Below are 13,070 nucleotides of genomic sequence, written 5' to 3'. Positions count from 1 at the left end.
CCCTGGGTGCACCCTGGGCTCAGTGGGTGAGTGGGTGGGGAGTGTTGCTGTCCCAGCCTTGGAGGAGGGCCTGGGCACCCGGGTTTTCCAGAGGAACGACCACCTGTGGGGTGCACAAAACCACAGCCCCTCTTCTCCAGAAATGTTAAGAAGCTCAACTCAGATAATTTTGTCTCTGTAACACCGTCCTCCTCCTTTTTTGCATCTTTATTTTCAAATAGAAGCAATGGTAGTTTTTTCTACTGCACTTTCCATTTCCTACACTAAGCTATGTTTCTCTACTAAACTAAATTCTCTGCTTTTGAAGAAGCGATGATGTTCTCCCTGAAATTGGTCTTGCGTAGACCAAGCAAAATTTCCATGTTCATCTCGTGGTACCTGGTTTTTTGTTTGTTTTCTGCCTTCAGCTCCAGCAGTATTGGCATGGCCGTGCTTTTTAAAACTCCACCACTTTACTCAGCATCCCCCCTTTCTAAGATGCTGCCATCTAGGATGGAGTTGCCTTTCTGCTGATCCCCGTCCCTGTGTTGTGACCTTGCCCTTGGCAGCAGGGCAATGCATTTTGGTTTACATTGGGCCACCTTACAAAACACCCTAGATTTTTCTGAATTACTCCACTATTTTTTAAATTATTTTATTTTTCTGTGCCTCTGTGCTTCACTTAGCTTCTGATTTTGCTAGCATCAACTTCTTATGCATTTCTAAATTATTGATAAAAATAAATAAGTGGATAGCATTTTTGAAAAAACCTATTAAAACTCTTTTTCTAGAATTGATGATACTAATGTCCTGATAGAGGTTACGTGTGGGCATTTGCTGGGTATCGCTCTGGCGCTTTCTGGGGGATGGCACAGGAGGGTGACAGAGGAGTGGCTTCTGTGACCAGGACTGTGGGCCATGGTCAGCACAGAGTCCTCCTTTATTTCTAACAATTTACAGTTGATTTTAGGTGACCTCTAGGGACACGCTGCTTGGAAGGACAGAGTCAACTTGTTCTGGGCTTCTGTCACATCCTTGAGGAGGTGGCTGAAATCAGACCTAGGGTTTAATGATCAGGCCTGAAGTGAAATAGGAGTTTAATTTTGTATAAATGAAAGTTCGTCTTCAAGTAGTGTTTTCATGGGTGACATACAAGTGGTGAAAGCTGGTGGTGTGTTCTTAATAAAACTTTTCCTTAAGCCTTTTATAGTTCCTAAATGTCTTCTGTGCTTTTTGCTTTTGGATTGGAGTTTATTTCACCAGCTAGTTCATTTGTAGGCAGGGAGAAAGCTGCTTTTGCGTAGTAAATCTGCCTTTACTTTTACTTTGGAAGGATGTCTGACCTGCTGGGGCTGGCCTTGTGGTGGCTTGTACTGAGGATTTTGTACTAGGGTGGCATCTCTACCCTCATGAGATCTCATGGCCTTCCGGAGGCAGACCCCTGGGCAAACCCTGGGTAACCCCTTCATGTAGAGCTAGATGTCTTAGCAGATGTGTGATTGATCCAACTTCAGTGATGCTGTTAATTTTCCCTCATAACCTTGCACAAACTCATCTTAAATATTAAAAAAGTAAACACTAGATAAAGACCCCAACCAACCAAGGAAAATAACCCAAACCTTTATTTTCCAATTTTCTTGAAGCTCAATGTTTTTGAAGGGTTAGCCTCTTCTATTCTGCAGACGATGTTCCTTCAACAGTATCAGAAGAGTTACTGAGTGATTGCCCTGTAGAGTAAGGCATTGAATGTGGCAAGTGTATGGAGTACATGTGAAACACAGAACAGTCATTCAGGTGGAATTTAGAAATTTTTTTGGTCATTTATGGGATGGCAGAAATTTTTTTTTTTTTTTTTTTTAGCAGAAACAAGCTGAGTTCAGTTACTGCAGAGGTATTTTTGGGACATGTCTGTTGCTGCCCCTTTTTTTACAACAAGCCCGTTGTTTTCAGGGAGATGCTTTTTGTGTAAGCAAAGACCTGATCTTTACTACACAGGTAATCAAGGTGATAGTTTTCCCTTTTTTTCTTCTCTTAGCATACATCTCTTGGTGCACATTACTGTTCTCTGCCTTAGTCTTGATTGTGCTTTAGGTTTATCCCGCTTGGAGTTTGAATGACAGAGGCAAGTCTTTGCATAGTCACCATTTGGGCACCAGCTTCCTATTGCTGCCTGCGCTGCAGTGTCACTGCACTAGTTTTCTGGTGGTTGCAGCAAGTTAAGTGTAGTCTGTCACAGGAAGCCCTTAACTAAGTGCTTCATTACCAGTTTACTTTTGGCTAAGCTCCTTTCCAAAACCAGTTATAAAGGATACAGCACTTTGTGGTTTTGTGCATAAGTTTCTTAAAGTAGGACCCTCGTGTTCCTGACCATAGGAGCCCATCAGTTGATCCATTGTCAAGACTGATCCTTTCTGTGAAGTCTTAGATTAATCATTACCCTTCATATTTCAAGTGATGCTGGAGGAGTGAAATGGAGGTCTGTTTTGAATACGCAGATGTAGAATGGTACCAAGAAGGGTCATGCGCAATGTGTTGAAGTCCCTTGCTTTTAGAAAACACACGTATTTATGGGAAGTGGTGGCTGAAGGAAAACTGCATGGACTACAAATTCCTGTAGTGCTTTTTTCACCATTTAAAGAATGATGTGCGTTTAAAAAGTGTTTAAAAATTTTTGATACGGTCCGTAGTTCCTCAAGGTCTTTGCTGGACATAGTATGAGAGCTAGATCCCTGTGTGAAGGGGGAATACACTCATCTCTCCTCTTGTGTTTTCACGTTGTAGTTGATGTGACCACAGCACTGCCCTTGCAAGTTGCACCAGCTTCAGTCCCGATGGATCTGCGCCTGGACCACCAGTTTTCCATGCCCGTGACGGAGCCGACGCTGCGGGAGCAGCAGCTCCAGCAGGAGCTCCTGGCACTCAAGCAGAAACAGCAGATCCAGAGGCAGATCCTCATTGCAGAGTTCCAGCGGCAGCATGAGCAGCTCTCCCGGCAGCATGAGGCCCAGCTGCATGAGCACATCAAAGTAAGCGATGGGCAGCCCTGCTTTGGGTGATGTGCAAAAGCACCCCCTCACCAGGAGGAGATGCACCAGCTAATTTATTTTGGGGGTGGAGATACTGTACTGAACTTGGTAACCCCCGTTTGGGAAATGGTCTTTTGTAAAGGGATGCAAGCACCAAGGTTTCAAAGGGGGGATAGGGTGGAGGAGAGGAACCAAGGTAAGATGGTGTCGTGTTAAACGTTATCCACCCATCTGCGTGTATTCAGAAGTCCTCCACCACACTGCGAACAGGTGACTTACTTTCCCTGGATTTGGGAAATATCAGTAGAATTTAACCCAACAGGAGGGCTTTTAAGTTACCTGTTGCTAATACCACATATTTGGGAGTAGAATGGCATATAAACTGCTCACTGGGCATATGCCATCAGTGCAAGGTACAAACCAAATGTTTGGACCTTAGTGTTTCTGCAGGAATGGAAATGCAGGTGTGGCAGATGCGGGTAGATTTTTCGGTGTGGCATGGTACAAGTTAGGCACCGGCCTGTACTTCGTGCTACTTTGTTGCACGGGACAGAGAGGAAACCTAATGCGCAGAATAAGTAGGAAGTACAGTTTAGAAGATGGCTGTTGCATAGTGAAAACGTTAGACATTATATAAATATTTCACAGTGATAGACTATTGCTATGGTAACGTAAGCTTTCAGAATCGCTAATATGCTCCCTTTTCAAAGGGGGATTAGCCCTGCACATGGTAAATAGCGTTAATGTAATATTGAAAAGCAACCTCAATTCAACCTTATATAACTTCCATTTTAATACAAAATACATGTCAGCGTGGGGAAGATAGGATTAAAAGTTAACGGTGTATTATTTACAGACTTTTCAAACACAGATATGAGCCTGGGTTTGTAAGAACAGTTGCTGTTTGAAGGCTGATTAACAGCAAATGCCTGTGTCCTTTCCTTAGTGGGTCCTCTGTGCTCTCTTCAGGACAAAGGTGTCGGGAGGCACATGCATGTAAATACATTTATATGTACATTCATATTATGCATAATAAATGTGTATATGTGTGTAGTTAGGTGTGTATGCACATGTGTCTGTGTAGTTCAGATAGTACATTCAAGAGGAAAGGAAAGGAAATATCTGTGACGAGTATTTCCCTTATATCCTTGTAATTACATGTGCCTTTAGATATTTGTCTATCAAAAATAAGAAAGGGTCGTTCAGATTTAATGGACAAGCCCTAAGCACTGATGATAGGAACGTATTTGCTCCTATTTATGTTAAAGCTATGACTGCTTCTGGTAAAAGTCTGTGTTAGAAGGAAGTAGAGATCTAATTTTGAGAAGCCAGTTAGCACAGTATATCTAGACCATTAGGTAATGAAGTTCTGCCTCTCATGTGTAAGCTTGGCTAGATGAAAAACTTAAAATAGGAATGATATAATCCTGTATGAAAAAGGATGACCTGAAAGGTGATCTCTCATAGTAAGTAAGTGTATCATCGTGCCCAGAGTTGCTTTAAAAATAAAACAGCACATTATTTAAATAAATCCTATGATGTCTCACAAATAAAATAAACCCGAAACCATATACCAGCATGTAATTATGATGCACTTTCTTTGGGAAAACAAATTTTTTGTATTCGTAAGTCAGCTCGCGTTTAGATGACTCTTAGATTAAACTGACTTTCAGAAACTGGTAACTGTGTTAAGTCCAGTGACTGTAGGTTCAGGGAAGCTATTGTTTTGTCCAGGGAACTAAAAATTGTGACCTATATTTGGACTTTGAACTTTGAGCTGCCCAGCTCCTTTATGGCTCGTGAAAACACAGGGGGGATATTAAAGCAAATAAAAGACATTTATCGTGTGTGAGTGAAGCACTAGGGTTTGAATGGTGATATATGGTGTAGAAATAGTCCTAAATGGAGATGCAGAGCTCTTTTGGGAGGAATTCAGGTTGGGATTTTTAGAAATCAGCTGCTCAGGTTGAATAGTAAACATCACATGTGCAGACGTACATGCATGCACACCGTGCTGTGCTAAGCATGTAAAGGAGGGCTTGCTCCTGCACGTACACTGGATCAAGGAAGTGCTTCATACTGCTTCTCTCCTCATCTGTTAGTGCCCAGTTTTGTGAAAGGTATAAGCAAATGTGTTACTGCTGGGCATGTCTCTAGCATGGGGAAGAGCAGGAGTGCGGATGTAGTCTATCGGCTTTTCTATTTACTCAAATACTGAATCTTTACACTAAATACATGAAGGAAACAGAAAATTCTTGACATCCTCTTTGGGAGCTCAGAATAAATTAGCTTCATTTGATGATTGGCTTATAGTGTCACTGACAAGATTAAGAATTTCATTAGTCTCTTGTCTCCAAAGCAAAGTGTTCAATATACAGAAATAGTTTAGACTGAGCGATGTAGTTGTGAGATTCTTCAGCTGAAAGTGTTTTGTAGCCTGCATTTATGGTATTGTAATGAAGGCATTGTGCATCCGTCACTTTTACAAACATATATACTGGAGCACCCCCCCTGTGAGGACAGGCTGAGAGAGTTGGGGTTGTTCAGCCTGGAGAAGAGAAGGCTCTGGGGAGACCGAAGTCCTCTGCAGGGCTGCTCTCGATCCACTCATGGCCTGGCCTGTATCTGTGTTTGGGGTTGCCCCGACCCAGGTGCAGGACCTTGCACTTGGCCTTGTTGAACTTCACGAGGTTTGCACAGGCCCACCTCTCCAGCCTGTCAAGGTCGCTCTGGATGGCCTCCCTTCCCTCCAGCGTGTCCTCTGCACCACACAGCTTGGTGTTGTCGGCAACCTTGCTGAGGGTGCACTTAGTCCCACTGTGCAGGGGGATTCCATGTCGCTGGCAAAGATGTTAAACCACAGAAGTCCCAATACCAACCTTTGAGGAATGCCACTTGTCACTGGTCTCCACTCAGACATCAAGCCAATTCCTTATCTGCTCAGTGGTCCATCTGTCAAATCCGTGTCTCTCCAATTTAGAGACAAGGGCATCATGCAGGACAGTGTCATATGCTTTGCACATGCCCAGGTAGATGACGTCGGTTGCTCTTCCCTTGTCCACCAATGCTGTAACCCCATCATAGAAGGCCACCAAATTTGTCAGGCACAATTTACCCTCAGTGAAGCCATGTTGACCGTCACCAATCACCTCCTTATTTTCCATTAAGACTCTGCATAATGACTGATGACTAGGGTGAACTTGCAGCGTGCCTTACTGATGCACCAGATTTGGTCCTTGGACGTCTTCAGTGTCTTCCCTGACATTGGGGTTTGGTTTCTTTTGGATTCAGAAAGCAAAGTTTCAGGAGCTGTTGCAAGGTGATTGTGCATCTTGCAAACTTACTTCCTTTCAAAAAATTTGGGGCTCCTGCAGTTTTGTTAGAATTTTCAGCGTCTGAACAACCTCAAAAATCTAATGAAACAAACCAAAAATTAAAAATGCAAACATGAAAGCTCTAAACTTACTCTGATATCAAGCAAAATGGCCATTCTTTGATTTTCTCCCTGGCACTGGTTTCCTTGGAGGTGATCAGGGCCTTCGTTAATCATGGTATTAAATCCTGATATTGCTTTGTAAACCCCTTCTGTGAAGGGGGAAGAATTTCTGCATCTTACTAGGTTTTGCATATTTAGCTCTATATAGAATCAATTAATTTGGCTTTTTCATTATACCCTGGCATCCACCATTTTAATCAACATGCATTTATGTATTCATCTGTGTGTGTACTGGAGCAGCAATTTCTGTGCTTTACACAGTCTTATGCCTGTTTCTAAATCCTTTTGCTTACGATTCCTAGATTGGAAGCATATTTTGGATATAGGAGACCAGCATCTGGGTACAGTTACATATGCAGAGCAAACATTGCATTGGATCACTGTTTTGGCAAGATGTTCAGGTTTAAGTACCTTTGCACTCTTCCACTTACAAATGTTGAATAGTTTTGTTGACAGGAGCTCAGTGGCTGGGCGTCTGCTGCTAAAAGTGAAAAAATAGCTTTGCTGCGTTTCTTAAGCGGCTCTTCTGTATTTTGGACAGACATATGTACAGCCAGCATCGCTAAGTTACAACAAGCAGCACTATGAAGATTTTAAAGAGATTACTCATTTTAAATGTTAAACCCTTACTAGTACAGGAGGAATCACGTTTTCTGTTTGTTTTCTTTCTTTTATTACTGTGGTGTCAGTGTGAACTGTTCTGACTCAATGTGAACTAAGAGGGGGGACATCTCTCCCACCCCAAAAAGCACTAGTGTAAGAAACATCTCAAGGTCTTCTTAAGTCAATGAAATTTGGCTTTAAAAATGCTGGCTTGTCTTTTCTTGTTTTTCTGTTCAAGTAGATAACTTTTTCCTATTGAAATCTGAAGATTTGGCGTTTTCCAGAACTTGAATTTATTCCAGCAGCCCAGTTTTAATGGCCTGACGTAGTGCAAGAGGAGTAAACGATGGGATGATTGCAGTCTTTCCGCCTGCACATGCGATCCCTTCCCTTGTCGTCATGTCCCCCCTGCCGCGCAGTCCTTGCTTTTATAGACACTATTTTGGAAGAAACGGCCTCCACATAAAGGTGGCAAATTCCAGAAGATCATGCGATTTGGAGAGCCAGGCCACAAGTGAAATAATATTTGTGGAAGAGAAGTATAATGGATGCAGTTAGAGCTTGGACCACAGAGGGAATGGGATTGTTGCGTGTGGGGAGTAACAACAAAACCCTGACATGTTTAGGGGAAATAAGCTGAGCCTTATGAAGGCTTCACACCATACGGAAATAAGGAAAACTGCCTTTCACAACTACAGGGTAGCTTTGCAGATTGCCGAGGCTTGACATCCGAAAGCGGAGTGGGAAAGGAAGCTGGAGCTGGTGAGCACTGGAGGATGTTGTGGGCTGGCTGGAGGCAGAGGCGACTGCTCCTCTCTCCTGTAGCCACCTACCTTCAGCTAGACAAATTTTCCACTCAGGCGTGCCTCGCCAGATGTGTAACAATATTTATAGCTTTCAAATCTGCCTTCCTAAACAAAAACAAGGATGGAATAAGGAGCTTGGCACCCGAGCTGTTGCCGGTGAGATGGTGGAAAGCCTCTCCACCAGTCACAGTGTGAGTTCTGCTTGACCTTTGATTGCAAAGGAATCGACAGTGAATTTTTTCCTTTGTGAGTCACTCATTCCTGGCAAAGATCAGCTGGAAGTTACCACAAGCTTTTCCATTTGCCTGCTGGTCAAGGGCCGGAGCGAGACGATTGAAGAGGGGCAGGATCTGCTCTTTGGCAGGGCGAGAGGCACCTCAGGCGGTGCGAGCTCAGTGAAGAAGCGAAGGATGTGGTGGGTAATGCAGTTAATCTCTTCTGTCCCTGCGCTGCCCAAGCTCAGAGCAGGGCTCTTCCCAGCTCTGGCTGTTTTATAGCTAAAGCTGGAAACTTATTCGGGGTGGTGATGCATGTTAGCATTAGCACATGACAGCAGACACCAGAAGAGTCCTGATGCCAATGGGATAGCCACATAGGCAAGCGCCTGAGCCTCACAACTCCTCATGGACCTGAAATCCTAACCTGGAGGCATGCAAAGATGTTAATTCTGTAATGGAATGCTATTCCTGGTTTTCCTGTTGTCTGAGAAAAGAGGGTTTGTGTGCATCGGTAGCAGAGGGAGTGCTAGGCTGTCCATGCAATGTGTACAGGATGGTTGGGGACGTTGTGGGTTAGCATATAAGGAGCAACAGCAAAAGGAGCTTTGTAAGGATGTTCGCTGAGGAGTGATTCTGAAATTTTCTTTTTATTAACAGCAATTTCCTGCATTTAACAGTATGCTATGCTGCTTGATGGCTTTATGCCAATAAATAAAAATATGTGGAATGTTTTCAGACATTGGCTTTATATATATAGCAACGTTCAGATGAAGCATGAGGAGATAGTTTTGTTAGGTTTTGTGGGTTTCAAATTATACAGTTTTTCATCAGTGTAGTTTCTGAGCCCTGATTGAGAGGTGGTGACACATCCGAGGTGTTAGCCCCTTGTTCAGAAACATGGGGTGAAACTCTCTGGCTGTTCCTTATTTTTGTTTTGGAGAGTAAAACCCTTTCAGGGAAGCTTCCAAACAGATTTTGCAATGCTGTAAAGAAAAAGTGATTTTCTTCCGAAGATATCTAGACTTAATAGGTGTCATGTTGATGCTAAGGTGAGAAGCTACTCTTTGCTTTCATTTGGAGCCACCTGCCCTTGGAGTGGCAGGTTTGCTTGTGGGACAGCTCATTGGGCACAAATCACATCATCTTTTAGAGTGGCTGCTTTCAGTGTAGCCCTGAAAATGCCTTAGAGCCTGTTTTTTAGTAGCCTCTCCGTGTCAATTGCTACTTCATAGGAAAAATGTGCTTGTTTCAAATCTGCTGACAGGGTCGGTGTCATCTGCTGCTTCTTCCTTGCAGCTGTGCTCAGTGGCACCTTCCACATGCCAGGGATGATGATGGTGGCAGCTTGATTCCTGCAAAGCATCCCCTTCCCCCTGTGTCCTGCTCCTCAATTTTACCGTCCTGTGGCCTGACTCCTGTTGCTGAGCATGTCTGCTCCATCCTTCCTGCCTGCAGCAGCCGGTGCAGAGGGACTCCCCCTGCTCAGTTTTGTGCTGCTCTTCTGCAGAGTGCCTGTTCCTCACAGCCTGCATCGTTTTCAAGAGAAACTTAAAAAGCCCAAAGATACCGGGTGTCCGCCTCTGTCTGTGTTCTGACATGATATGATTATTCATCGTAGAAAACTGTAGCTGGGTACAGTCAGTGGTAAAAAAACAGACTGAACATTTTGTGCCTTGTTACTATTTGAATGCATTGTACCCTGCTCTATTGCTATTTCTAGACAGCTTCCTGTTCTTCTTCTGTGACCTTGCCTCGTTTTTCTAGTGCACGGAGCTGACTCCAAGACTTACACCTGGATCCTGAAAAACTTAACTTCTGATGGAAGTAACCCTGGGGAAAGCTTTTGCAAGATCAGGACATTTGCTCTCTTTGAAGGGTGGGGGATGACTTTCTGCAGCCTCAAAGTCAAAATCTTTTCCAAGAATGATGAGGGCAAATCTGCACACAGAGGGGTTGGGTTGTGTCAACAAATTCATATAGCAGCTTGGAAACCTGTAAGCCACATCTCTCAGTTGAAGAAGTCATTCAGCAGGCTGGGTTAATTTGGGCATCCTCCTACCTAGCGTTGGTGGTTTCTGGACGGAAGCTGGACTGCTCATCCAGGAAGGTTGTCTGCCCCCTGGTCCTTACAAACATACTTTAAAACTGGTAAAAGAGGCGTGTTTCCTTTTGGCAGTTTCTGAAATGAGCCATAATTTGTTGGGTGGAAGGAGCAGAATGCAAACTCCAGATTTTTTTCCAGGTTTGAGATGTGTAAATTGGTGTTTGAGATGCAAAAACCTCAGTCAGAAAGCAAAGTCAAGGATCTCACAGCAGTCAGTGGACGTGGTGGGTTTCATCCTGTGAATCCTATACCATGGAGTCTGTTAGGAACAACCAGCCTTGTCCTCCTTGCACCATTACTCGGTCTCTTTGCTTTGGGGTTCACAGCTTTCCAGCAGATTATGGAGGTTTTCTGATCCATTGGCAGTGGGAGATGAAAAGCCTGTTGCCCCCTGAGCTCGGCCACTTCACATTCCTTTGGAGAAGCCAAAGGAGAGGCATTTACCCAGTGCATTTTCTTGTCAATTAATCTCCTGAAGTCGGACTTAAATTGGGCTGACTTTTGGGTGTTCTGAAGGCTGAGTGTCTGATGTAAATGGCAGAAATGGCAGAGTTCACTGGCTGACAAACAGATACAGGATCTTTTTTTTTTTGGGTAGCATATGCTCACTTTTTCTGTGGACTCCAAACAGCTTTTGATTCAAATTTCTGTTCCTTCATGCTTTATAGCATGAGTTTGTGGAGTAAAATGTGTGTGGAGCACAGTGATTTCTTTCTTTTTTTTTTTTTTTTTTTAGAGCTAGAAGCCTTACAGTCTCTATTCAGTTGGGAAACAGCAGAAGAAGGAATATTTTGCAGTTCACTCGTCTGAATTTTCGGCTGCAATTTTATCTTATCTTTGAACTAGACAAAATAGATTGGAAGTAGTCAAAGAGAACACACAGAGAATGAAGTTGCGTTGAAAACATAAATCATGTTGTGAAGACCTTCACTCTACACGCAATATGAACAATGTTGTTGGATTAATCTTTGTGTTTAAGTTTCCTGTTTAATTAGTGGCAGTGTATAAAAACTGATAAATATTTGGTATTTAAGTTGGTGGCATGTTACTTTTAAATACGGTGCTTCTGCTGCGTTCTCATCAGATGATAGTGAACATTAATTTTTAGCATTCCTCAGGCACTGCAGGTGCTGGGGCTGTCACTGCCTTGTGTCAGACGAGGAGCAGCACTTTGCAGTCCACTTCACCCCCATGTCCACCCTCTGTGAAATGGAGCTGAACCTGAATCGTGTGGGAACAGCGGCTGATGCCGTGTGTCAGCAGCCACACTGCCAGCAGTAGTACTCCGTCCTCACTGCTTTTTCCACCCGTTTTTTCCCTTGGTTGTTTGAGAAGCCCGGCAGGAACACTCCAGTGAGGTCTCCCATCACTGCCAGCTTTCAGGTACGGTCACTCTTCCCTCAGACAGGTGATCAGGAATGGTGGTTCAGTGGATACAGCCATGCTTCTCCTCCTCTTTATTCATAGTTCCTTCTTTGAAATGACCAAAACCCAGTGGTGGCTCCTCTAGCAGCTCCCATTATGGGATCTCTTTGTCTTATATATCCACTCCTAATATTGATTTTAGCATAACATTCCCATTCCAACTTCTCTGCTCCCTGCACCCCGAAACAGTTCACAGACAACATAGCTGCTCCTCCAAGGACTGAGGTCTGATCACTTATGGCATGATAAGAGCTCATTTAGCCTTAAACATCTGGGCATCCTTCCTTTATAGGACAATTTATATGGTTCTTTGATTACTTGTTGCTATCCATGGTCAGATGGATGTTCCTTGCTCACGGTGCAAGGTATACGGATTTGTCCTCTCCTTCAGTAAGAACCACGTGAAGCACATCAGATGCAAATGCAAAGGAATTTTTCTCACCTTTAGAGGGGAAGATGGGAGAAGGAACTGAGCATGCTGGATACTACAAATGGAGCTCACTGTTTTCTAGAAAGGCACTCGAATACTGTGCTTCTGGAGAAGGCGGCAGTCAGGGAGTGAAAGGCACATGCAAATGCATTTCCAGCACTAGAGCTTTGCAGGTATTCAGGGCTTAGGGAGATGAAGCTGCTGTGCAAGCTTTCAGCCTTTTAGGAGAGGTGAGCAGTAATGGCATTGGAAGGAAACAAAATTATATATCCGTATGTAAGCTGCCAAACTAATAACATGGGATCTTTTCACCTAAGGCTGGCGATCAGGGAAGGTAAGCATCGTTCCCTTTCCTGGAGACATTTAAACCTCATAAACTTGAACACCAGACATTCTCAGGAGGTTATGTCCAACCAAGATCAGTCTCTTGCCCAGGAAGCTGTCGGCTGAGAGGGATCGTTTCCCTGTGTAGCAAAAAGGTGCTGGCTGCAGGAGCTTCTGGCATGGGACTGCCTGCTGTCAGTCTGCCTGATAGCTGGGAGAGGGCACACCAAATTCTCTTCAGCTGCTGGTCTGTCCGAGAAGAGCGATAGTAAGACATTTATTCTTCTGAGCTGTGCTTTCAGATTTTTGTGTCTTGGCTTCTGCTGAAAACCACAACTGTTCCCCCTCCCATCTCCTGGTATAACTGATTCATTCTGACTAGCCTCTGGTGCTCCAGGAGATATCTGAAACGCTGTGACGGAGCCAAGAGGGCAAATCCTGAAGCTAGAGCCACAGCCCAAGACTTCAGTAGACAGGATGGGGAGACCATGAAGCAGAGAGTCCAGCCAAAGGAATAGCCAGCATTGAGATCTCTCTGAAATAACCAATTACAACAGTTCTCCCAGAAATCTGTCGACATCCATGCTTTGCTTCCACCCATAGCTAATGATTTTTTGGGGGATGATTCGATGTGTACATGTTTTGGTGAGTTCTTTCTT

At 43.9% G+C, this 13,070-nt stretch overlaps 1 protein-coding gene across 3 annotated transcripts in view; it reads left to right on the top strand.

Moving 5' to 3' along the window:
• Positions 1–2,795: 2,795 nt before the first annotated feature.
• The window catches only part of LOC104349698 (histone deacetylase 4), a 119,908-nt gene continuing 109,633 nt past the window's right edge, over positions 2,796–13,070 (top strand). For all 3 annotated transcript variants that reach the window (XM_086465674.1, XM_009955315.2, XM_086465673.1), the window contains exon 1: positions 2,796–3,005. In XM_086465674.1, the coding sequence (XP_086321800.1) occupies positions 2,811–3,005 (195 nt within the window). In that variant the 5' untranslated portion in view covers positions 2,796–2,810. The remainder of the gene's footprint in view (positions 3,006–13,070) is intronic.

Source organism: Leptosomus discolor, chromosome 5 (assembly GCF_034619465.1).
Source record: "Leptosomus discolor isolate bLepDis1 chromosome 5, bLepDis1.hap2, whole genome shotgun sequence".
NCBI classification, from domain to species: Eukaryota; Metazoa; Chordata; class Aves; order Leptosomiformes; family Leptosomidae; genus Leptosomus; species Leptosomus discolor.
The sequence above is the reverse complement of the archived record's forward strand: the minus strand, read 5'-3'. Positions and strand labels throughout refer to the sequence as shown.